General features: G+C 47.4%; 3 protein-coding genes across 7 annotated transcripts in view; 1 reads left to right on the top strand and 2 right to left on the bottom strand.

Moving 5' to 3' along the window:
* LOC134036133 (retinoic acid receptor alpha-A-like) overlaps positions 1-6,195 on the top strand; it is a 17,546-nt gene extending 11,351 nt beyond the window's left edge. The window contains exons 3-8 of one of the 2 annotated variants that reach the window (XM_062480927.1): positions 1,395-1,536; positions 3,290-3,456; positions 3,636-3,761; positions 4,217-4,421; positions 5,039-5,197; positions 5,564-6,195. In XM_062480927.1, coding sequence (XP_062336911.1) covers positions 1,395-1,536; positions 3,290-3,456; positions 3,636-3,761; positions 4,217-4,421; positions 5,039-5,197; positions 5,564-5,775 — 1,011 coding nt within the window. In that variant the 3' untranslated portion in view covers positions 5,776-6,195. Of the gene's footprint in view, positions 1-1,394; positions 1,537-3,289; positions 3,457-3,584; positions 3,762-4,216; positions 4,422-5,038; positions 5,198-5,563 lie in introns of both variants that reach the window. The other variant, XM_062480918.1, reaches the window with a different exon arrangement.
* Positions 6,196-9,607: 3,412 nt separating this feature from the next.
* LOC134035990 (zinc finger protein 62 homolog) lies at positions 9,608-17,217 on the bottom strand. Of its 4 annotated transcripts, none has more exons than XM_062480650.1 (3): positions 17,023-17,217; positions 11,535-11,615; positions 9,608-11,491 (listed from the first exon to the last, which is right to left on the bottom strand). In XM_062480650.1, the coding sequence occupies exon 3, from the start codon at positions 11,429-11,431 to the stop codon at positions 9,863-9,865; it is 1,569 nt and encodes a 522-aa protein (XP_062336634.1). In that variant the 5' UTR covers positions 11,432-11,491; positions 11,535-11,615; positions 17,023-17,217; the 3' UTR covers positions 9,608-9,862. The 4 variants fall into 4 exon arrangements, with proteins under 4 accessions (XP_062336634.1, XP_062336652.1, XP_062336643.1 ...); XM_062480668.1 differs by having other exon boundaries at positions 17,181-17,216; XM_062480659.1 differs by lacking the exon at positions 17,023-17,217 and adding an exon at positions 12,253-12,271.
* On the bottom strand, positions 13,731-25,048 carry LOC134038603 (zinc finger protein 208-like). The gene is made up of 3 exons (XM_062484081.1): positions 24,897-25,048; positions 21,132-22,996; positions 13,731-15,623 (listed from the first exon to the last, which is right to left on the bottom strand). Exons 2-3 carry the CDS (start codon positions 22,855-22,857, stop codon positions 13,846-13,848), a joined length of 3,504 nt encoding a protein of 1,167 aa, XP_062340065.1. The 5' UTR covers positions 22,858-22,996; positions 24,897-25,048; the 3' UTR covers positions 13,731-13,845.
* Between the last annotated feature and the right edge of the window lie 906 nt (positions 25,049-25,954).

Here is a 25,954-nt window from a genome sequence, read left to right as displayed (position 1 = left end):
ATCTCTGTGTCTCATCTCTGTGTCTCATCTCCGTGTCTCATCTCCGCTCTCCTGCCTGGATGGAGACGAGGACAGGAAGTGGAACAAGCTCAAACACACACACAGTTACTGCCCGCAGGAACACAGACACAGTTACTGCACACAGGAACACAGACACAGTTACTGCCCACAGGAACACAGACACAGTTACTGCCCACAGGAACACAGACACAGTTACTGCCCACAGGAACACAGACACAGTTACTGCCCACAGGAACACACACACAGTTACTGCCCACAGGAACACAGACACAGTTACTGCCCGCAGGAACACAGACACAGTTACTGCCCGCAGGAACACAGACACAGTTACTGCCCACAGGAACACACACACAGTTACTGCCCACAGGAACACACACACAGTTACTGCCCACAGGAACACAGACACAGTTACTGCCCACAGGAACACAGACACAGTTACTGCCCGCAGGAACACAGACACAGTTACTGCCCACAGGAACACACACACAGTTACTGCCCACAGGAACACACACACAGTTACTGCCCACAGGAACACAGACACAGTTACTGCCCGCAGGAACACAGACACAGTTACTGCCCACAGGAACACACACACAGTTACTGCCCACAGGAACACAGACACAGTTACTGCCCACAGGAACACAGACACAGTTACTGCCCACAGGAACACAGACACAGTTACTGCCCGCAGGAACACAGACACAGTTACTGCCCACAGGAACACACACACAGTTACTGCCCACAGGAACACAGACACAGTTACTGCCCACATGAACACATACCCTCATGTCCTCTCAGCTAGGTCGGCAGGATTGGGGAGGGGCGTGCGAGGCGTGGAAGTCGTGTTTTTACTTGTTGTGGCACTCTGTGTGTTTTTGATCACGTTTGAAAACAGCCCAGAGGCGTAATGCATGTCTTTTCTACATAATCCTCCTAATATTGAGGACAGACCAGTGACTATGTCCTGGGTAGAATCTCAGAGATCTGTCGGTGGTAGTTTAATTGTCAATAGAGAAACACGGTCACAGTCACACACACACGGTCACACACTCCCTCACTCCCTGCGGCAGGGTGCACAAACACACACACTCTCTCTCTCTAGAGACAGAGAGAGAGAGAGATTCTCTCCTGCCTTAGCCTTATTGTTAAACCTTTATAATAAAAGATGAACCAGCACAGGGGCTGATTGATACTGATATTGGCGAGTGGTGAGTTGATGCCCACTCAGCATGGGCCATCAGTATTAAGCTAGCCTCTTAAGCCGGGAGGACACACACACACACACACACACAACACACACACAACACGAGCAGTGAGTGTGTGAGGAGGAGAGCTGTCTTAACTGTGTGTGTGTGTGTGTGTGCTCCTGTCAGGGGTTCTTCAGGAGAAGCATCCAGAAGAACATGGTGTACACGTGTCACCGAGAGAAGAGCTGTGTGATCAACAAGGTGACCAGGAACCGCTGCCAGTACTGCAGGCTGCAGATGTGTCTGGAGGTCGGCATGTCTAAGGAGTGTGAGTGTACACCCCTGGGTCACGCCACACACACACACACACACTCAGTCCCTAACTCATTCCCTCACACTCACTCACACCTGACTGACTGGCTGACTCATGCCAGTGCATTTTCTCACCATGATTGTCTCTCTGTTCCTTATGTAGTATGTGTGTGTGTATCTGCGTGTGTGTGTATGGCGGTCTCTTACCATGTGTGTGTGTGTGTGTGTGTGTTACACGGCTCCCTTAAGGGCCTAGCCTGTCAACATGGTCCAGGAAAACAGAATCTAATGAAGCCATTAAGGAACTATTAGCCCAGCACTGCAATCATTCATGGCACACCACACACACACACACACACACCAAACACACCCTGTGGGAAAACAGTGTGACAAAAACAGCAAGAAACTAAGAAATATGAAAGACTTGATAGAATTCATGATGATTATTATTCATTTTCTAGAAGACTTTAAGGAATGCTGTGTGTCTGTGTGTGTGCGTCCTGGAGCATGTGCGAGTGTGTGTGTGTTTGTGTGTGTAGGAGGTGTGTGTGTATGTAGGAGGGGCATGTGAGTGTGTGTGTATGTAGGAGGGGTGTGTGTTGTGCTGCAAGGGATGTGGGAAGTTGTTTTGTCTTTAGATGCATTCTTTCTGTCTCTTTGCTTTCTCACACTTGAACACTGAAATTCTCTCATTCATGTCACTCCTATTCTCACGAGAACACACACACACACACGCACACACACACACACACACACACACACACACACACACACACACACACACACACACACACACCCTCCAGTCTCTTAATGTGACGCGAGGGTCTCTCCTCGCTCTGAAAGCCACCAGGACGTGTCAGGGTTCATCATCAGCATGTGTCTCCATCTAGTGGCTGGTGGTTGTACTCCAGGGTCCTCACTGGCTCTCCCCTCCTCCTCTCCTCCCTCCCCCTCTCCCCTCCTCCTCTCCTCCCTCCCCCTCTCCCCCTCTCCTCTCCTCCCTCCCCCTCTCCCCTCCCCCTCTCCCCTCCTCCTCTCCCCTCCTCCTCTCCTCTCCTCCCTCCCCCTCTCCCCTCCTCCTCTCCCCTCCCCCTCTCCCCTCCTCCTCTCCCCTCCCCCTCTCCCCTCCTCCCTCCCCCTCTCCCCTCCTCCTCTCCTCTCTCCCCTCCTCCTCTCTTCCCTCCCCCTCTCCCCTCCTCCTCTCCCTTCCCCCTCTCCCCTCCTCTCCTCCCTCCCCCTCTCCCCTCCTCCTCTCCTCCCTCCCCCTCTCCCCTCCTCCTCTCCTCTCTCCCCCTCTCCCCTCCTCCTCTCCCCTCCTCCTTTCCTCCCTCCCCCTCTCCCCTCCTCCTCTCCCCTCCTCCTCTCCTCCCTCCCCCTCTCCCCTCCTCCTCTCCTCCCTCCCCCTCTCCCCTCCTCCTCTCCCCTCCTCCTCTCCTCCCTCCCCCTCTCCCCTCCTCCTCTCCTCCCTCCCCCTCTCCCCTCCTCCTCTCCCCTCCTCCTCTCCTCCCTCCCCCTCTCCCCTCCTCCTCTCCTCCCTCCCCCTCTCCCCTCCTCCTCTCCCCTCCTCCTCTCCTCCCTCCCCCTCTCCCCTCCTCCTCTCCCCTCCTCCTCTCCCCTCCTCCTCTCCTCCCTCCCCCTCTCCCCTCCTCCTCTCCCCTCCTCCTCTCCTCCCTCCCCCTCTCCCCTCCTCCTCTCCTCCTCTCCCCTCCTCCTCTCCCCTCCTCCTCTCCTCCCTCCTCCTCTCTCCCCTCCTCCTCTCCCTCCCTCAGCTGTGAGGAATGACAGGAACAAGAAGAAGAAGGAGGAGAGGAAGGTGGTGGACCTGAGCACCGATATCTACGTTCTCAGTCCCGACACGGAGCAGATGATCGAGCGTGTCCGTAAGGCCCACAAGGAGACCTTCCCATCGCTCTGCCAGCTGGGCAAATACACCACTGTAAGAAACACACACACGGCAAAGACTCACTCACAAACACTCACACACAACGCAAACACTCACTCTCTCTCACACACACAATTACTTACTCGCTCACACATGCACACTCTCTCTCTCTCTCTCTGTAGAACAACAGCGCGGAGCATCGCGTGGCTCTGGATGTGAATCTCTGGGACAAGTTCAGCGAGCTCTCCACCAAGTGCATCATCAAGACGGTGGAGTTCGCCAAGCACCTGCCTGGCTTCACCACCCTCACCATCGCAGACCAGATCACCCTGCTGAAGGCTGCCTGCCTGGACATTCTGGTGGGACACACACACACACGTGTATAGTCACACACACACGTCATAGTCACACACACACACACGTCATAGTCACACACACACACGTGTATAGTCACACACACGCGTCATAGTCACACACACACACACGTCATAGTCACACACACACACACGTGTATAGTCACACACACACACACACGTCATAGTCACACACACACACACACGTGTATAGTCACACACACACGTCATAGTCACACACACACACACGTCATAGTCACACACACACACGTCATAGTCACACACACACACATGTGTATAGTCACGCACACACACACACGCTTGTGGAAACACTGCTGTGTGTGTGAGGATATGTGTCTATGTCCTTCTCTCTCTCATCTTTACCAATGCCTCCTGTTCTCCCTCCTGCTCTTTCCTTCCTTCTCTACCTCTACCCTCCCTCCCTCCCCTCCCCCTCTCAGATCTTGCGTATCTGTACTCGCTACACGCCGGACCAGGACACCATGACCTTCTCAGACGGTCTGACCCTGAACCGGACCCAGATGCACAATGCTGGCTTCGGCCCTCTGACAGACCTGGTGTTCGCCTTCGCCAACCAGCTGCTGCCCCTGGAGATGGACGATGCTGAGACCGGCCTGCTCAGCGGCATCTGCCTGCTGTGTGGAGGTACTGCAGTCTAAACACATAGAAACATATCTGTACACCCCTTTTTTTTACGAGCAGTGTCACAGAGGGCTTCTAGTACGCCCATAGAAGTGCAGTGTCGTTTGGAACGAATGCCTTTACACTACAACCGCCCAAACTCCATAAATGCTAGGATAGCCATAAGCGGTTATTTTGATCACTGGGTTCCATAATCTCTGTCTCATGATAAATATCCAACTGAGAGATTTAATTCAGTTCAGACATTTTCTATTCTATTCTGCTATCATACTGATTAGCCAATTTAATTAAAAAAATTGTATTTGTAAACAAATTAGCGAGAGCACTTGAGACCGTAAAGCAAGGTTTCTTTGACAGACAGTGATAGTTGCTAGGCAACCATCACCATGGGAAAGATTTACAGTAGAAATCCTGTGCGGCCAATATGACCATGTCCAGACGAAATAGGCAATATATTTTTTATTTTTAAAATATTTTTTTAATGAAAATACAGACACCTTTAGGAAAAGTCAGGTACCAACAGGATAAAAAAAACAAAATCAACAAAGTTACTGCACATATACCTTTTAAAAAACGGTAAAAATGACTTTGGTGGCCATTGCGTGTGTGTGTGTGCCCAGACCGGCAGGACCTGGAGCAGGCCGACAGGGTGGACGTTCTCCAGGAGCCGCTGCTGGAGGCTCTGAAGATCTACGTGAGGAGGAGGAGGCCTCACAAGCCACACGTGTTCCCCAAGATGCTGATGAAGATCACCGACCTCAGAAGCATCAGCGCCAAGGGTGAGATACACACACACACACACACACATAGACACACACAGAGACACACACACACAGAGATACACACACACACACAGAGATACACACACACACACACACAGACACACACACACACACACACAGAGATACACACACACACACACACACACACACACACACACATAGACACACACAGAGACACACACACACACACAGAGATACACACACACACACACACACACAGACACACACAGAGACACACACACACACAGAGACACACACACACACACAGACATTGCAACACACTTTCATTACACCCCCACCTCTCAACCACACCTTTCTCACTCCTCTCTGTCCTCCCTCTCTCTCCCTCCTCTCCCCCTTCAGGGGCAGAGCGCGTGATCACGCTGAAGATGGAGATCCCAGGCTCCATGCCCCCCCTCATCCAGGAGATGCTGGAGAACTCCGAGGGCCTGGAGGGTCAGGGGGCCAGTGGGAGCAGGGGGGGCGGAGCCCCACCAGGAAGCTGCAGCCCTTCCCCGAGCCCCTCCCCCAGCCCTAGCTCCGCCCACAGCAGCCCCCCTCCCCCCTCCCCCTGAGCAGGGCCGAGCAGCACCACAGCGCCCTCTGTGGGCCAGACCAGGCTACTGCAGACGGCAGAGCCAGCCTACTGACTCTCTCAGAGACCCGGGCTGGAGAGGGGGTGGGGGGGCCGGCCTGGGCCAGACCCGGACCAACCCAGAACCAGGACGCACCTGAGTACGTCAGGCCTTCTCAGACAGAACTCTGCCAGTCCCTGCTTCAGCACTTCTCATCTTAGACCCAGGCCGGGCCACATCCTGGGGTTAGAACCAGGGTCAAGACTTCTACCTGCAGACTAGACCAGGGTCAGAACTTCTACCTGCAGACTAGACCAGGGTCAGAACTTCTACCTGCAGACTAGACCAGGGTCAGAACTTCTACCTGCAGACTAGACCAGGGTCAGAACTTCTACCTGCAGACTAGACCAGGGTCAGAACTTCTACCTGCAGACTAGACCAGGGTCAGAACTTCTACCTGCAGACTAGACCAGGGTCAGGACTTAACCCTGCAGACTAGACCAGGGTCAGGACTTCTACCTGCAGACTAGACCAGGGTCAGGACTTAACCCTGCAGACTAGACCAGGGTCAGGACTTCTACCTGCAGACTAGACCAGGGTCAGAGCCCTCCCCGACCTCCCAGAATGCTTCACTCCCCCAGCTGTCCCTGGACCAGCTTCCCCCCACACAGACCTGCTCTCCAGCACTGGGGGGCGCTGCAGGTCGGAGCTTCGAGGCTGCAGGGCGGAGCTTCGAGGCTGCAGGGAGGGTGTTAGTACCCACCCAGGACCCTGGCGTGGACAGATGGATGGAGGAACTAGGACGCTGGCTGGACGTTCAGCGCACGTCCTCCTAGATGTTGTCATGGACGACATTTCCTACTCAATTTGACTTGAATTTGACTCAATCTTTTTCTTTCTTTCTTATGAAAGACATGAGACTATAAATTATATTATATTGAACAAGTAATGGCTGTGATTTGAACTATCGTAAATGGAATGACACATAAAAATCGTGATTTTTCTTTTCAGCGTAGTCCTCCCCCCCCCCCCCACACCCGTCCTGCCCCCCCCCACACCCGTCCTGCCCCCCCCACACCCGTCCTGCCCCACCCCCCCACACCCATCCTGCCCCACCCCTTTGAGCTTCTGACTCGTGGTTCCTCAGCCCCCTCAGTCCCTCGCCAACACATGAGCTGTGTAGTCGACAGCTCATGTCCCAGTTATTGTAACGAATGTTGAAGGAACACTGATGATCCCAACCCTAAGTGTTCCCCGGTCTGTGGAAGAGTGGAGCCCTAGTGAATTACCTCAGGGTCAAAGGTCGCAAAGGAAAGGCTCTCATTGGTTATCAACACCACCTCAGTAAACAGATTGTCCCCAGAGATTTCAGCAGCTAGTGATGGATCAACCGAAACGCGAGATGTTTGACCGCTACCGTCAGGCTTCCCACTCCTCCTCTTCCTCTTCCCTCGTCTTCTCTCACTTCCTCCAGCCATCCAGTTCCCCCTGTTTCTCCTCCCTCTCTCCTCCCTGAATAGAGGGGCGTCGCCCCTTACAGCACTGCCACCTGTGACGCGTTACCTGTCTGTACAACACCACTGCCTCCAGCTCGGGTTTCCCCCTGTCCCCATCACACCGTCAGTACGTCCTCGACACAGCACTGCCTCTCTCCTGCACACTCCTAGATGGGGCTGTCAAAACCCCCTTCGACGGGTCACCATCCTGTTCTCAATACCTTGTCTTCTCTAGCACACACACATCTAGGCCCTCCGTAGCAGCACAGGGACACCATATCTGCCTCTATTACACATTAGATGGTTTTTTAACCCTCGTGCTGCCTTCGGGTCACATGACCCAAAGGTTCATAACGAACCATCGTTGTGTTAACCCAATTTTACCCAATACAAAAACAAATTAAAATAATTTTCTTTTAACCTTTGCAATGTGGGGGGTCTGAGACAGCCCAACGGTTAAAAGAAAATGCTTCACTTTGTCTTTGTATGCGGTAAATCTGTCGCAATACGACGGTGGGTCACAATGACTGATGGGTCAGAATGACCCGAAGATAACACAAGGGTTAAAGGAGTCGAGAATGGAACTCCCAAGTTTGATGTCCTTTTGTTTTCGACGGTAGGACTTGAGGATGAAAACGTGAAAGGCAAACAAAGGTCCACTCTGGAGAGGATGATGTAGGATTCTCCCCCCCGTGTTTCCGGTGGTCATGTATGCATGACCTGGAGATGGGAGATCAGTTCTCGGTTTAGATGTGAGACCTTGAGCTTACGAAGGCGCTCTGACAGGGATCTTCACTGTGGATGGATAAAGAGCTGCCAGGTGGGCAGCCAGCTGTACCTCTCCTCACAACACATCTGCCTCTGTCCAAATGCTACCATCACACTCACTTTACAACACCTGTGACTACCTGTAAACTACACACACACTCTCATCCTCTTTTTCACACTTGCACACACAACACCACTGCCTCTGTCTGTGTCCTAGTGTATATCTAGTCTGGTGTATATCTACTCTAGTGTATCTCTAGATTGGAGTATCTCTAGACCGGTGTATATCTAATCGGTGTATCTCTGGACTGATGTATCTCTAATCTGGTCTCAGATCACAGACGGGTGAGGACGGTGTTGGGCAGGAGGGATGAGGTCAGGGGATGAGTGTTGGGGTGATAATGGTGATCTGAGACCAGGTCAGTGTGTCTGGATGCTGTTGGTAACCAGCCTCTCTGTAGCCAGTTAGGATGCACAACTCTGCCACTGCACTCCCACTAAATAATGCAATGTTATGCACAACCAGCTCTGGAGAACAAAATCAAACCGTTTCGATGATGTCAGATTATTGAAAGACAAAGAGAATAACATTTAATAATAAATAAATAACTTGTCTGTGTGTTTTGTAAAAGTTGTATTTTTTTGCTGGATGAATGAGATTCCCGTATGCGTCACTTCCTGTCTGTAATAATTGCTGAGTATTTGCATTTTTAAACGTTGCTATTAAAAAGACACATTTTAATTAAAGATCCTGTAAAGTGGAATTGAAAACGAGTTTTAAGTTCACCACACCACAGAAGAATGTGTTATTAACTCCCCATCCAAATTCGAATGAAAAAAAACACAGACAAGTATGTTAAATTAGGCTTTGAAATTGTGAGAAAATCTGCACTCTTCTCTGCTTGAGACTGGGGGGGCGTGTCACCTGAAGGAGCTGAAGCTCCGCCCCTCGCTGCCTACCTACGACCCAGATAATGGACGCTACGTCAAGCCGAACAAAACAGTATAGAATTTGAATTTCTTTGTTCAATGAGTGAAACATACAGATGCATATAGTTAAATGTTCCTCTGAGCTGTAACACAGGAGTAAAAATGGACACCAGAGACAGCAGACAGTGAGCTCTCCAACTAGGCTACTTATAACACATTAGCTACCATTTCACCAAAATACCATCATTCTACACCGAGTAGCCTAATATCAAGTTATCGGTTTGCACTAACTCATAGCAGAGATACCTCTGGAAAAGTTATCTAGTATAATTATAACAAGCACACAGAACTGAGTGATGAACTGCTGGCGGCGGTGGATGGTCCAGGTGTGACTGGAGGATGAACGGCCGGGAGGGCGATGCTCGGTACGGCTCCGCGCTGCAAGAGAAGCCGTGTGTCCCTGAACCCCATCTGTCTCTGGTCCATGTTAAAACTATGCTAGTTTTACCAGATAACCTTTGGGTCATGTGACCCGAAGGCAGCACAAGGGTTAAGGGTTTAGAGGCAAACTTGTTCATCTTGTTCAAATGCTCCCCAAAAAAAACATCACCAGTTGATCATATTAGTTAATTGTTCTATTGTTAATGCAAGCACGTGTTAACATTTGAGTTTTATGTAATATAAACATTGCGTTTCACTTTGTTGGGTTTATTAAGAAAGTACACTTCAGAAGAGAACAAACTGTTTCAGAAGACAACAAACTGTTTCAGAAGAGAACAAATTGCTTGAGAAGAGAACAAACTGTTTCAGAACAGAAAGTTGACTGCTGGGACAGCGTGGCCCCAGACATCACTGCTTCTGGGGTTTCCTATCCTGGACACTCAGGTGACTCTTCAGATTGTTGTTTCTTTTACCTGGATAGGCACAGTGTGGGCAGCTGTGGGCTTCTCTCCAGTGTGGGTCCTTTTGTGCTTTTTCAATCCACCAGACGTAGAGAAGGCTTTATCACAGCACTCACAGCTGTAGGGCTTCTCTCCAGTGTGGATCCTGCTGTGCTTTCTAAAAGTAGAAGAGTCACTAAAGGTTTTCCCACAGAGGTCACAGCTGTAGGGCTTCTCTCCAGTGTGGATCCTGCTGTGAGCTCTTAAACTGCCAGCCCGGCTAAAGGTTTTACCACAGAGGTCACAGCTGTAGGGCTTCTCTCCAGTGTGGATCCTGCTGTGAGCTCTTAAACTGCCAGACTGGCTAAAGGTTTTACCACAGAGGTCACAGCTGTAGGGCTTCTCTCCAGTGTGGATCCTGCTGTGAAGGCTGAGAGTATTTGCATGGCTAAATGTTTTACCACAGAGTTCACAGCTGTAGGGCTTCTCTCCAGTGTGGGTCCTGCGGTGAGACCTTAAACTGTCAGCATGGCTTAAGGTTTTACCACAGAGGTCACAGCTGTAGGGCTTCTCTCCAGTATGGATCCTGCGGTGAACTATGAAAGTGGCAGCCTTGCTAAAACTTCGACCACAGAGGTCACAGCTATAGGGCTTCTCTCCAGTGTGGATTCTGCGGTGAGATCTTAAATTGCCAGCCTGGCTAAAGGTTTTACCACAGAGGTCACAGCTGTAGGGCTTCTCTCCAGTGTGGGTCCTGCGATGATATCTGAAATTGCTAGCCTGGCTAAAGGTTTTACCACAGAGGTCACAGCAGTAAGGCTTCTCTCCAGTGTGGGTCATGTGGTGCTTCTTCAATCCACCAGACGTAAAGAAGGCTTCATCACAGAGGTCACAGCTGTAGGGCTTCTTTCCAATGTGGGTCCTGCGGTGAGATCTTAAACTGTCAGCATGGCTAAAGGTTTTACCACAGAGGTCACAGCTGTAGGGCTTCTCTCCAGTGTGGATCCTGCGGTGAACTATGAAAGTGGCAGCCTTGCTAAAACTTCGACCACAGAGGTCACAGCTGTAGGGCTTCTCTCCAGTGTGGATTCTGCGGTGAGATCTTAAATTGCCAGCCTGGCTAAAGGTTTTACCACAGAGGTCACAGCTGTAGGGCTTCTCTCCAGTGTGGGTCCTGCGATGATATCTTAAATTGCTAGCCTGGCTAAAGGTTTTACCACAGAGGTCACAGCAGTAAGGCTTCTCTCCAGTGTGGATCATGTGGTGATCTCTTAAATGGGCAGCATGGCTAAAGGTTTTATCACATAAGTCACAGCTGTAGGGCTTCACCCCAGTGTGGATCCTGCGGTGAACTCTTAAACCGTCCGACCGGCTAAAGGTTTTACCACAGAGGTCACAGCTGTAGGGCTTCTCTCCAGTGTGGATCCTGCTGTGAATTCTTAAACGGTTAGCACTCCTGAAGGTTTGACCACAGAGGTCACAGCTGTAGGGCTTCTCTCCTGTGTGGATCATCATGTGTTGCTTGAGGTAACTGGGTGAGGAAAGGCTCTTCCCACAGGTATCACAGTGATTTGTCTCCATAACGGGTCTCTCTTTGTTATGTTTGGTCTCTCTGGTTGAGTTTATCTCTGTAGTCTCTCTTGTTGAGTTTCTCTATCGTTGATCCTCTCTCTGTGGTCTCTCTGGTTGAGTCTCTCTGGAGCCTTAAGATGTCCTCTCTGTCTAGTCTCCGCCCAGGATCAAGTATGACTGGCCAACAGAAGATCTGTTGGAAACAGTTCCAAGTTAATGAGCATTCAGCCTTCACAAAAAGGGACATCTGTTGTCTGTCATAACATCTCTGCATATGTAATGTTGATCATTTAGTGAGGAGTGTGTTTCTCAGGTTTATTTTGTCTGGAGAAACACACAACACTGATGACATCTGCATGCCCAGCAAACAACACAGGAATACAAACCACCCAGTTTTACAATTTGCAGTATCTGCAACTTCATAAAAATTACTAGACTTGTAGACCCAGTTCACTGAGCAACACAAATCAACATCAACAGCTACAGTAGGCTACTCTTGCCAATGTAAAGACCGTTCTCATAAAAACATATTCAACACGTCACCTAGGGTCAGAAATGTTATCCTCAAAAGTGAACCGTATTCAAAAAATAATTGTCAAGTAACTATACAGGGCGCCAATAGTGAAAAAGTTGCTCTTCAAATAAACCATCATACAGAGCTAGGCTAATAATAACTCTACTAACAATCGTTTTCTCGGATTTTCGTCGTCCGCATCACCGCCTTCGCATCTATTAAACACTTGGTATTGAACACTCAAAAACAAACCGCATTATTCACTACTAACTACGTAAAGTTTAGCTCTACTATGTGATATTCACGACATACTAACCTGGGAAACACAACAAACTAAAGGTAATAGGAATGACAACAAGAACAGTTCTTCTTCTTTGTCGATGTTATGGCAGACTTCAACCTACGCTGAAGTAGTGCATCACCGCCACCTACTGGTCGGGAGTTTGAGGCCGACGGCTTTCACAGTCTCAAAAACAACAAAGAATTAAGACGACCATAATTTACTTAAATTTATAGGCCTTATAACAAGTTGAAACGGTCAAAACGACAAGTGTTACAGAGTGCCGCATATTCACTTTCAACGTTATGATGATTAAAGGGGTCATTGACTGCGAAACCGAGTTTACCTTGTCATGGTTGGATAACGACAGAGGGTGGGTAATAATCGGAGAGTAAAATTGACATACAGTGAACCTCAAAGTCTATTGACACCTCTTTCCTATGCAAATCTCAAAAATTGAATCTGCCGTTGTAAAACGCTCTGTTTCCAAAATGTGGCTCCACCTTTTTAGGCTCTGGTCTGTGGGCTACGCCCCAACATTTTCTCCGCGCTGCTCTGTACTTCCACGGGAATTAGGCCTACAATGAAGAAAGTTTGTATTTCAAGGATTTTGAAAATGGACCACGGTCGTACATGCAGTGTTCTGGGCTGTACAGGGAATGCTGACACTTGTCATAGTCTTCCCAAGGAACGACGGGCATGGCTGATGTTTGTCGATGAGAAAATCCCTGTGAAGTTCGACACTCAATTAGCTATTCATTTGCTCGAACCATTTCACCAAAGACAGTTTTGAAAACCTTGGACAATTTAAAGCAGGATTTGCTAAGCCGCTGTTCCGACCGTATGCTCACCACAACCGCAAGCTGTAAGTATGATTTTGTCGCTAACAGTTATTACATTTAGTCATTTAGCAGACGCTCTTATCCAGAGCAACTTACAGTAAGTACAGGGACATTCCCCCGAGGCAAGTAAGGTGAAGTGCTAGCAATGCTAACGTATCCTGCATCTAGCATAGGTAGAATGTGTGAGGATTTAGTTTATTGGCAATGGGGCTAACGTTATTTCATTTTTCTGACTGTGTTTCATTCGAATAAATAACCTGTGTTGTCATGTAAATCTACAATTCACAATGCATGTTTGGCTATGTTGCGTCTTTGCTCCGCAGCTTCGCTCGTTCTAAACCAACCAATCAGCGCGCAGATCATCTATATATTCATGAGCATACCATAAAAGGGAGAAAACCTCATTAGTCTGAGGGTTAGGGTTAGACTGTGTCATATTCTCTAGTTTTCGTTGTGTTTTCACTTTTGCTTGTTTACACCGTCGACGTATTGTGATTGCCCGTGTTGCCCTGTCTGCCTGTGATCACAAACCCATGTGTGCCCGGGCTGCCCTACAAATAACCTCAGCCTTTTTGATCCAGCTCAGAGACCAGCGGTGTTACAGATGAATTAAGAGGCAAACTTGTTTAAATGCTCAAAAAAAATACCATCACCAGTTGATCATATTAGTTAATTGTTTTATTGTTAATGCAAGCACGTGTTAACATTTGAGTTTTATATAAACATTGTGTTTCACTTTGTTGGGTTTATTAAGAAAGTACACTTCAGAAGAGAACAAACTGCAACTTCAAATGGTTGTTTCTTTTACCTGAATAGGTACTGTGTGGGCAGCTGTGGGCTTCTCTCCAATGTGGGTCCTGCGGTGAGATCTTAAACTGTCAGCCCGGCTAAAGGTTTTACCACAGAGGTCACAGCTGTAGGGCTTCTCTCCAGTGTGGGTCCTGCGGTGAACTCTGAAATGGGCAGCCTGGCTAAAGGTTTTACCACAGAGGTCACAGACGTAGGGCTTCTCTCCAGTGTGGATCCTACCGTGCTTTTTCAATCCACCAGACGTAGAGAAGGCTTTATCACAGCACTCACAGCTGTAGGGCTTCTTTCCAGTGTGGGTCCTGCGGTGAATTCTTAAACTGCCAGCCAGGCTAAAGGTTTTACCACAGAGGTCACAGCTGTAGGGCTTCTCTCCAGTGTGGATCCTGCTGTGAACTTTGAAATGGGCAGCCTGGCTAAAGGTTTTACCACAGAGGTCACAGATGTAGGGCTTCTCTCCAGTGTGGATTCTGCAATGAACTCTTAAAACGCTAGACCGGCTAAAGGTTTTACTACAGAGGTCACAGCTGTAGGGCTTCTCTCCAGTGTGGATTCTGCGATGAACTCTTAAAACGCTAGACCGGCTAAAGGTTTTACCACAGAGGTCACAGCTGTAAGTCTTCTTTCCAATGTGGGTCCTGCGGTGAGTTCTTAAACTGCCAGCATGGCTAAAGGTTTTACCACAGAGGTCACAGCTGTAGGGCTCTGCTCCAGTGTGGATCCTGCTGTGAACTCTGAAATGGGCAACCTGGCTAAAGGTTTTACCACAGAGGTCACAGACGTAGGGCTTCTCTCCAGTGTGGATCCTACCGTGCTTTTTCAATCCACCAGACGTAGAGAAGGCTTTATCACAGCACTCACAGCTGTAGGGCTTCTTTCCAGTGTGGGTCCTGCTGTGAACTTTGAAATGGGCAGCCTGGCTAAAGGTTTTACCACAGAGGTCACAGATGTAGGGCTTCTCTCCAGTGTGGATTCTGCGATGAACTCTTAAAACGCTAGACCGGCTAAAGGTTTTACCACAGAGGTCACAGCTGTAGGGCTTCTCTCCAGTGTGGATCCTGCTGTGAACTGTTAAACTAGCAGAATTACTTAAGGTTTTACCACAGAGGCTGCAGTTGTAGGGCTTCTCTCCAGTGTGGATCCTGCGGTGAACTTTGAAACTAGCAGAATTACTTAAGGTTTTACCACAGCACTCACAGCTGTAGGGCTTCTCTCCAGTGTGGATCCTGCGGTGAACTCTGAAATGGGCAGCCTGGCTAAAGTTTTTACCACAGAGGTCACATCTGTAGGGCTTCTTTCCAGTGTGGGTCCTGCTGTGAGCTCTGAAATTGGCTTTATGTCTGAAAGTTTTACCACAGAGGTCACAGCTGTAGGGCTTCTCCCCAGTGTGGATCCTGCGGTGAACTCTTAAACTATATGACTGGCTGAAGGTTTTACCACAGAGGTCGCAGTTGTAGGGCTTCTCTCCAGTGTGGATCCTGCTGTGAGTACTTAAACAGTTAGCCCTGCTGAATGTTTGACCACAGAGGTCACAGCTGTAGGGCCTCTCTCCAGTGTGGATCCTGCGGTGAGCTCTGAAATTGCCAGCCTGGCTAAAGGTTTTCCCACAGAGGTCACAGCTGTAGGGCTTCCTTCCTTTGTGGATCATCATGTGCTGCTTGAGGTTACTGGATGAGGAAAGGCTCTTCCCACAGGTGTCACACTGATGTTTCTCCATAACAGGTCTCACTGTTCTGTTTGGTCTTTCTGGTTGAGTCTCTGTGGAGCCTTAAGATGTCCTCTCTGTCTCGTCTCCACCCACGATCAAGTATGACTGGCCAACAGAGGATCTGTTGGAAACAGTTCCAAGTTAATGAGCATTCAGCCTTCACATAAAGGGACATCTGTTGTCTGTCATAACATCTCTGCATATGTAATGTTGATCATTTAGTGATCAGTCTGTTTTTCAGGTTTATTTTGTCTGGAAACACAACACTGATGACAACTGCATGCTCAGCAAACAACTCCTCTTTATAGTCAGTTGGTTTTCTTTTACAAAACAAGAATACAAACCACCCATTTGTACAATATGCAGTATCTGCAACTTCATAAAAATGACTATGGTTTGTGAATGCATAGTTTTAAATCCAATTCAAAAAACATGATACTTCATTGCCTGTTTCTCATCTATGATGCACCAGCTTTTTAAAGCTGAATTACAAAACTATAGACACAAATAAATCGTTTCAGTTTGATTCAAGATATTACTGAGCATCCACAAGGACATTAACTAAATGGAGCGGTTTATAGGCTACTGAGAATAAGGTGTCCAGTACTAAAGTGTCCGTAAGATTAGCAGTGCTAGCTGACAGATGGCACGATACACTTTGAGTCGGCTTGTTTAAAAAAAACTGTTGACAACAGGTGTGGTGTTGAAGTGACTGCAGAGGTGTACGACCTCACCCAAGACTTAGTATACTAATGACAAATAACAAAAAAAAAAAAAAAAACTGGATGGTACAGTTTGAATTTGTATGGTTTCAAACTTCTCTTGTGTACACCAATCTGGTTACATCTGTCGGTTCTGTAATTAAGACAGAGTCGTTTAAACTTTGAGACTTTACTCCCATGCAATAGACTTGTACACCCAGTTCAACATGCAATAGACATGTACACCCAGTTCACTGAGCAACACAAATTTCTGTCATTTGTAGGTGGCTACAGTAGGCTACTCTTGCGAGTAGCGTCACACATATGTGATTCTGAACATTCCAACCGATTATTTTCCGATAGACAAAAACGATATGACAAACGCTATAGTATGGCTTCAAAATGTACAATTAGGAGGCTAACAAGTAACACTAGCAGGTAGTAGCATTGCTACGAGTATTATGCTAGGTTGCTAGGTAACGGAAGCTAACTAAAACTAGCTAGCTTCCGTTTTGGAAAAATAACTCACTCCTTAAAAGGTTAAAAACCGTTCTCCTAAAAACATATTCAACACGTCACCTAGGGTCAGCAACGTTACCCTCAAATGTGCACAGTTTCAAATCTCACAAGCATTGTATCACAAACAGAACCGTATTCAAAAATAATTGTCCAGTGTACAGGGCGCCAATACTGAAAAAGTTTCTCTTCAAATAAACCACCATTCTAGAGCTAGGCTAATTATACCCACATCATCGTTTTCTCGGATTTTGGTTGTCCGTAGCACTGCCCTCGCATCTATTAAACACTTGGTATTGCACACTCAAAAACAAAACTCATTATTCACTACTACCACGTAAATTTTAGCTCTAATATGATATATTTATGTGATATTCACGACGTACTAACCTGGGAAATACAACAAACTAAAGGTTCACAGGAATGGCAACAACAACCGTTCTTCTTCTTTGTTGATGTTATGGCAGGCTGCAACCAACGCTAAAGTAGTGCATCACTGCCACCTACTGTTCGGGAGTGAGACCAGCGGCCTTCACGGTCTCAAAAAAAGAAATACCGTACAGAACTAGAAAGTTCATTTCCTGCAGAAAATGCGTTGGAAAGCTGAAACCTGAAATTAATAAAAAAAGAAAAGCTTTGATTCATCCCCCCTCTCCGCTGACCCTGCTCAGCAACTGCAGGGATGCGAGGGGCCAATGTAGGGAGTCAGGTGGCTGAGCGGTGAGGGAGTCGGACTAGTAATCCGAAGGTTGCCAGTTCGATTCCCGGTCATGCCAACTGACGTTGTGTCCTTGGGCAAGGCACTTCACCCTACTTGCCTCGGGGGAATGTCCCTGTACTTACTGTAAGTCGCTCTGGATAAGAGCATCTGCTAAATGACTAAATGTAAAGGAGGTGATACTCCCTTGAAATTACAGGATTGGGTGAGGGAGAGAGGGGGTGAGGTGACAGACAGGGCTTTTATTTTGAAATGATGTGTGTATGGGTGTGGGGGAAGGACAATATGTCGGAGGTATGCAGAAGCAGAAAGCTTTAAAAATCGTGGTTTTAGAGGAGAACGCCCTCTTAACCCTTGTGTTATCTTCGGGTCGTTCTGACCCATCAGTCATTGTGACCCACCGTCGTATTGCGACAACTTTACCGCATACAAAAACAAAGTGAAGCATTTTCTTTTAACCGTTGGTTAAACCGTTGGTTCTGAGACAACCGTTGGCTGTCTCAGACCCCCCACATTGCGAAGGTTAAAAGAAAATTATTTTTATTTGTTTTTGTATTGGGTAAAATTGGGTAAACACAACGATGGTTCGTTATGAACCTTTGGGTCATGTGACCCGAAGGCAGCACGAGGGTTAAAATACCTGAGTGACAAAAAATCCTAATCTATTTAGAGATATTGGGGGGGTGGGGGTCAGGGTGGAGGAGGAAGGGACAAGCGAGGGGTTTGCAAGATGTCGGTCTGAGTTGACTGAATATCTCCGTCATGTGACTCCACTAATCAGCTAATACCAATCACCTGTGTGAGAGATGGAGTGGTGGTGTCTGTGTGGTAGCCACGGTGATGGCGCAGCTGTGATCGTTAACAAGCTGATCAAAGGGCAGAGAGAATAACAGAAATGTACCTAGAATCCACACCTCAAACAAGTTAACCTAGACGCAAAACTATACCTCCAATCCCAAAAATATTCTCAGAGACCCAAGACTCTGCCGATGGGCACAGCATCAAATTGTCTTCTTTGGAAAGGGCACCATTTGGGACACTGTCATGTAAGGGCAGCATAAATGACTAAATGTAACAGTCATTTAGCAGACGCTCTTATCCAAAGCGACTTACAGTAAGTACAGGGACATTCCCCCCGAGGCAAGTAGGGTGAAGTGCCTTGCCCAAGGACACAACGTCATTTTGCACGGCCGGGAATCGAACTGGCAACCTTCAGATTACTAGCCCGATTCCCTAACCGCTCAGCCACCTGACTCCCCGACTCTTATACACTCTGCAGTGTGTGGGTGGGAGATCTGCTCAAGCCTCAGCAGTATGTGTTTTGCCCTGTTTTGCTGAGTGCAATAGTAGCATGCACTAATGGCAAGGAATGCTGCTGTGAGCCCTTTTTTTTTACCCATATTCATTGGATCTCATCCTACCTGTCGGGAAGATCCTACCAGGTCTCCTGGGGAGGCAAAGTGTCAGGACCCCGGCAGCTCTCCACTGGTGTCCCACAGGGCTCCGTCCTTGGACCCCTCCTCTTCTCTCTGTACACCACCTCGCTTGGACCGATCATCACCTCCCATGGCTTCTCCTACCACTGCTATGCTGACGACACGCAGCTGTACCTGTCGTTCCCCCCGACTGATCCGGGGATCTCAGCTAGGATCGAGGCCTGCCTCGCAGACATCTCCGACTGGATGACCGAGCACCACCTCCAGGTGAACCTCGCCAAAACAGAACTTCTCATCATCCCAGCCAAGCCCTCCATCTCCCACAATCTCTCAATCACCCTGGGATCTGCGACGGTGACCCCTTCATCCTCTGCCAGGAACCTCGGGGTGACCATGGATGACGAGCTCTCCCTCACAGCCCACATTGCTGCGGTCTCCCGGTCGTGTAGATTCACCCTCTACAACATCCGGAAGATCAGGAGATACCTTTATGAGCATTCCACTCAGCTGCTAGTCCAAGCACTTGTCCTCTCAAAGTTGGACTACTGCAACTCGTTGCTCGCCGGTCTCCCAGCATGTGCAACCCGCCCTCTCCAGAGGACTCAGAACGCGGCGGCCCGTCTGGTCTTCAATCTACCCAGACGCTCGTATGTTACCCCGCTCCTCATCTCCCTCCACTGGCTTCCCATCACAGCCCGTATCAGATTCAATACTCTGGTACTGACCTTCCGAGCGGTGAACGGGACTGCACCCGACTACATCAAGTCTCTCCTCCAGCCTTACACCCCCACCCGCCACCTACGGTCTTCTTCTGACAACCGTCTGGTGGTCCCACCGCTCAAGAGCGCCCGGTCCTAACACAAGCTCTTCTCCTGTCTGGCCCCCCAATGGTGGAATCAACTCCCCACCTCCATCAGGGAAACTGACTGTCTCTCCACCTTCAAGAAAAGGCTCAAGACGCACTTGTTCCGGGAGTACAACGGCACTTAGGAATGCTTGGCTGGACCTGTTAGTTTCCTCCAGGATCACAATGACTCTTATTGAGAGACTTGTTGGTTGTAACGTATTTTAATTCTTGTACTCGCTGTGAAATATTTTTTACTGTTAATTGTTTTTCTACAGGTACACTTGCACTTTTGAGTTTCATATTGTTTAATTGTAACTTGTTTAACTACATGCTCTTATGGTTCTTCCCTTTGGCACTTATTTGGTTTTCACAATGTATGCTTCATGTTTTGGCTGCTCGCAATGTTCGGGGCTATCTCGTTGTTATGATCAGTGACCTATGCACTTTTGTAAAGCTCTCTCTTGGAAGTCGCTTTGGATAAAAGCATCTGCTAAATGCATAATTGTAATGTAAATGTAATATGTCCATCCCAATTGTGATTTTGCGTGCTGTGGCGAGTCTTTGAATTTCTGCTTTTCGGCATTGTAAAGTTTATCAATTAAATTAGTTATTTTTGCTTTCTTGGGAACAGTCAACCTCTTATCAATGGTCCGCATCATTTGAACAAAATCTTCGTCCTCATCCGAACGGGCAGGTTGGTTTACAACCAGCTTTGCTCGTTGTGAACCAACCAATCAGCACGCAGCTCATCTATATATTCATGAGCATACCATGAAAGGAAGATAACCTCTCGTTAGTCTGAGGGTTAGGGTTAGACTGCGTCATTGTCTCTAGTTTTCGTTGTGTTTTCATCTTTGCTTGTTTACACCGTCGACGTATTGTGATTGCCCGTGTTGCCCTGTCTGCCTGTGATCACAAACCCATCCGTGTGCCCAGGCTGCCCTGCAAATAACCTCAGCCTTTTGATCCACCTCAGAGCCCGCCGGGATTACAGATGAATTAAGAGGCAAACTTGTTCAAATGCTCCCCAAAAAAAACATTACCAGTTGATCATATGAGTTAATTGTTTTATTGTTCATGCAAGCATGTGTTAATTTTTTGGGAGTTTTATGTAATATAAACATTGCATTTCACTTTGTTGGGCTTATTAAGAAAGTACACTTCAGAAGAGAACAAATTGCTTCAGAAGACAAAAAACTGCTTGAGAAGAGAACAAATTGCTTGAGAAGAGAACAAACTGTTTCAGAACAGAAAGTTGACTGCTGGGACAGCGTGGCCCCAGACATCACTGCTTCTGGGGTTTCCTATCCTGGACACTCAGGTGACTCTTCAGATTGTTGTTTCTTTTACCTGGATAGGCACATTGTGGGCAGCTGTGGGATTCTCTCCAGTGTGGGTCCTTTTGTGCTTTTTCAATCCACCAGACGTAGAGAAGGCTTTATCACAGCACTCACAGCTGTAGGGCTTCTCTCCAGTGTGGATCCTGCTGTGCTTTCTAAAACTAGAAGAGTCGCGAAAGGTTTTACCACAAAGGTCACAGCTGTAGGGCTTCTCTCCAGTGTGGATCCTGCTGTGATTTCTAAAACTAGAAGAGTCGCTAAAGGTTTTACCACAGAGGTCACAGCTGTAGGGCTTCTCTCCAGTGTGGATCCTTCTGTGAACTCTGAAATGGGCAGCCTGGCTAAAGGTTTTACCACAGAGGTCACAGCTGTAGGGCTTCTCTCCAGTGTGGATCCTACTGTGCTTTTTCAATCCACCAGAAGTAGAGAAGGCTTTATCACAGCACTCACAGCTGTAGGGCTTCTTTCCAGTGTGGGTCCTGCGGTGAATTCTTAAACTGCCAGTCAGGCTAAAGGTTTTACTACAGAGGTCACAGCTGTAGGGCTTTTCTCCAGTGTGGATCCTGCTGTGAGCTCTGAAATGGCCAGCCTGGCTAAAGGTTTTACCACAGAGGTCACAGACGTAGGGCTTCTCTCCAGTGTGGATCCTACTGTGCTTTTTCAATCCACCAGACGTAGAGAAGGCTTTATCACAGCACTCACAGCTGTAGGGCTTCTTTCCAGTGTGGGTCCTGCGGTGAATTCTTAAACTGCCAGCCAGGCTAAAGGTTTTACCACAGATGTCACAGCTGTAGGGCTTTGCTCCAGTGTGGATCCTGCTGTGAACTCTGAAATGGGCAGCCTGGCTAAAGGTTTTACCACAGAGGTCACAGCTGTAGGGCTTCTCTCCAGTGTGGATCCTGCTGTGAACTCTGAAATGGGCAGCCTGGCTAAAGGTTTTACCACAGAGGTCACAGCTGTAGGGCTTCTCTCCAGTGTGCATCCTACTGTGCTTTTTCAATCCACCAGACGTAGAGAAGGCTTTATCACAGCACTCACAGCTGTAGGGCTTCTTTCCAGTGTGGGTCCTGCGGTGAATTCTTAAACTGCCAGCCAGGCTAAAGGTTTTACCACAGAGGTCACAGCTGTAGGGCTTCTCTCCAGTGTGGATCCTGCTGTGAACTGTGAAACTAGCATAACTACTTAAGGTTTTACCACAGAGGCTGCAGTTGTAGGGCTTTTCTCCAGTGTGGATCCTGCGGTGAACTGTGAAACTAGCATAACTACTTAAGGTTTTACCACAGAGGTCACAGCTGTAGGGCTTCTTTCCAGTGTGGGTCCTGTGGTGAATTCTTAAACTGCCAGCCAGGCTAAAGTTTTTACCACAGAGGTCACAGCTGTAGGGCTTCTCTCCAGTGTGGGTCCTGCTGTGAGCTCTGAAATTGGCTTTATGTCTAAACGTTTTACCACAGAGGTCACAGCTGTAGGGCTTCTCCCCAGTGTGGATCCTGCGGTGAACTCTTAAAGTGTCTGACCGTCTAAAGGTTTTACCACAGAGGTCACAGTTGTAGGGCTTCTCTCCAGTGTGGATCCTGCTGTGAATTCTTAAACAGTTAGCACTGCTGAAGGTTTGACCACAGAGGTCACAGCTGTAGGGCTTCTCGCCTGTGTGGATCATCATGTGCTGCTTGAGGCTACCGGATGAGGAAAGGCTCTTCCCACAGGTGTCACAGTGATGTGTCTCCATAACAGGTCTCACTGTTCTGTTTGGTCTCTCTGGTTGAGTTTATCTCTGTGCTCTCTCTGGTTGAGTCTCTCTGGAGCCTTAAGATGTCCTCTCTGTCTAGTCTCCGCCCACGATCAAGTATGATTGGCCAACAGGGGATCTGTTGGTAACAGTTCCAAGTTAATGAGCATTCAGCCTTCACATAAAGGGACATCTGTTGTCTGTCATAACATCTCTGCATATGTAATGTTGATCATTTAGTGAGCAGTCTGTTTTTCAGGTTTATTTTTTCTGGAGAAACACAACACTGTGATGACAACTGCATGCCCAGCAACTCCTCTTTATAGTCAGTCAGTTGTTTTATTTTACAAAACAAGAATACAACCCACCAATTTATACAATATGCAGTATCTGCAACTTCATAAAAATTACTATGGTTTGTGAATGCATAGTTTTAAATCCAATTATAAAAACATGATACTTTAATGCCTTTCTCATCTATGATGCACCAGCTTTTTAAAGGTCCCATGACATGAAATGTTCACTTTAGGAGGTTATTTAACATTAATATGAGTTCCCCTAGCCTGCCTTTGGTCCCCCAGTGGCTAGAAATTTCGATAGGTGTAAACCAAGCCCTGGGTATTCATCTCCACCTTTGAGAAAATGAAAGCTGAAACGCTCGGTTTAGAAAATCGTCTCCTTATGTCGTCATAAGGAGGAAGGTTACCTCTCCTTTCTCTGTTTTTCCCGCACAGAGAATTTGGCCCACCAATGAGAAAATGAGCTACGACCGTGCGAGCGCCATATTGGTTTATCCTCGAGACATCATGGCTTGCAAACGACCGAAGCATGGCAGTTAGCCCCGCCTTTTTCTTCCTCGCAGCATTTAAAGCTACAGACACAGAAACGGCACGTCCTGAGGAAAGCTCATTGTGGGACTGCTCGTAGTGGCTGTAATTCTGCACCAAGGCTGAATTTCGGGAAAGAGACTTCAGATACAGTATTATGGGACCACTAAGGCCTGTATAAAAGCATCCAAAAACAGCATGTCATGGGATCTTTAACCCTTGTGTTATCTTCGGGTCATTCTGACCCATCAGTCATTGTGACCCACTGTCGTATTGCGACAAATTTACCTCATACAAAAACAAAGTGAAGCATTTTCTTTTAACTGTCGGTCTGTCTCAGACCCCCCACATTGCAATGGTTAAAAGAAAATTATTTTTATTTGTTTTTGTATTGGGTGAAATTGGGTAAACACAACGATGGTTCGTTGTGAACCTTTGGGTCATGTGACCCGAAGGCAGCACGAGGGTTAAAGCTGAATTACAAAACTATAGAAACTAATAAATCGTTTCAGTTAGATTCAAGATATTACTGAGCATCCACAAGGACATTAATTAAATGTAGCAATTTATAGGCTACCGAAAATAAGGTGTCCAGTACTAAAGTGTCCATAAGATTAGCAGTGCTAGTTGACAGATGGCACGTTACACTGAGTCGGACAGGTGTGGTGTTGAAGTGACTGCAGAGGTGTACAACCTCACCCAAGGCTTAGTATACTAATGATAAATAACTATTTAAAAAACACTTATTCCAATCCCTTGCATTTTACCGTTGCATACAATTGCTTTAATATAAGCCTGGCTGGTACGGTTTGAATTTGTATGCTTTCAGACTTACCTTGTGTACACCAATCTGGTTACATATCTGTGGGTTCTGTAATTAAGACAGAGTCGTTTTAACTTTGAGACTTTACTCCCATGCAATAGACTTGTACACTCAGTTCACTGAGCAACACAAATCAACATCTTCTTTCATTTGTAGTTAGGCTACAGTAGGCTACTCTTGCTAATTCAAAAACCGTTCTCATAAAAACATTCAACACGTCACCCAGGGTCGGCAATGTTAACCTCAAAAGTGCAGTTTCAAATCTCACAAGCATTGTATCACAAACAGAACCGTATTCAAAAATAATTGTCCAGTGTACAGGGCGCCAATACTGAAAAAGTTTATCTTCAAATAAACCACCATTCTAGAGCTAGGCTAATTATACCCACATCATCGTTTTCTCGGATTTTGGTTGTCCGCAGCACCGCCCTCGCATCTATTAAACACTTGGTATTGAACACTCAAAAACAAAACTCATTATTCACTACTACCACGTAAAGTTTAGCTCTAATATGATATATTTATGTGATATTCACGACCTACTAACCTGGGAAACACAACAAACTGAAGGTTCACAGGAATGACAACAAAACCGTTCTTCTTCTTTGTTGATGTTATGGCAGACTGCAACCAACGCTAAAGTAGTGCATCACTGCCACCTACTGTTCGGAAGTGAGACCAGCGGCCTTCACGGTCTCAAAACAAATTGAAATTACAGTATTGGGTGAGGGAGGAGACAGATTGGTATATAGAGTAAAAAGTTATTAAATTATGCACCTCATCACAAGAATGACATATAGAATTCCTTCAACAGGGCTTTTATTTTTAAATTATATGTGTGTGATGACGCAGCTGTGATCGTTAACAAGCTGATCAAAGGGCAGAGAGAATAACAGAAATGTACCTAGAATCCACACCTCAAACAAGTTAACCTAGACGCAAAACTATACGTCCAATCCCAAAAATATTCTCAGAGACCCAAGACTCTGCCGATGGGCACAGCATCAAATCGTCTTCTTTGGAAAGGGCACCATTTGGGACACTGTCATGTAGGGGCAGCATAAAGGGCACTTCATAACAGCACCCTTTTCCATTGGAAGTAAGGGCACGGGAACAGTCAAATATAGACCATTGTAAGGGCACCTTATAGGGCAGTGGTTCTCAATCCTGGTCCTCAGGACCCCTTGCCCTGCATCAGGTGTGTTGGAGCAGGGAAACATCTAAAACATGCATTCCACTACCTGACAAGCAGCCATAGGTCCAAATTATGCCTTCTGCAAAATCCCTTATTTTGGGGATGGATTCCGGGAAATCTCCCTTATTTTCAGTGTTCAATGTTGACAGCTATGTTCTATGCACAGAAGAGCATGCCTCTGGAAACATGTTCAAAATGTCATGAAATACAGTTGTAAAAGCTTTCATCAGTAACTTCTGTTCCATGCTGATA

The sequence above is a fragment of the Osmerus eperlanus genome, chromosome 2 (genome assembly GCF_963692335.1).
Source record: "Osmerus eperlanus chromosome 2, fOsmEpe2.1, whole genome shotgun sequence".
NCBI lineage: Eukaryota > Metazoa > Chordata > Actinopteri > Osmeriformes > Osmeridae > Osmerus > Osmerus eperlanus.
The sequence above is the reverse complement of the archived record's forward strand: the minus strand, read 5'-3'. Positions and strand labels throughout refer to the sequence as shown.

What these genes read in the sequence shown, in the direction of transcription:
- LOC134035990 (XM_062480640.1), bottom strand. Translation starts at nt 11,696, where the DNA reads ATGCAGAGATGTTATGACAGACAACAGATGTCCCTTTTTGTGAAGGCT. An exon ending in GGCTCCAGAGAGACTCAACC is followed by an intron (nt 11,492 to 11,534) that starts AGAGAGACCACA and finishes AGAAACTCAACA; the next exon opens with AGAGAGACTACAGAGATAAA.
- LOC134038603 (XM_062484081.1), bottom strand. Translation starts at nt 22,857, where the DNA reads ATGGAGACACATCACTGTGACACCTGTGGGAAGAGCCTTTCCTCATCC. An exon ending in GCCTATCCAGGTAAAAGAAA is followed by an intron (nt 15,624 to 21,131) that starts CAACAATCTGAA and finishes AAGGCTCCACAG; the next exon opens with AGACTCAACCAGAAAGACCA.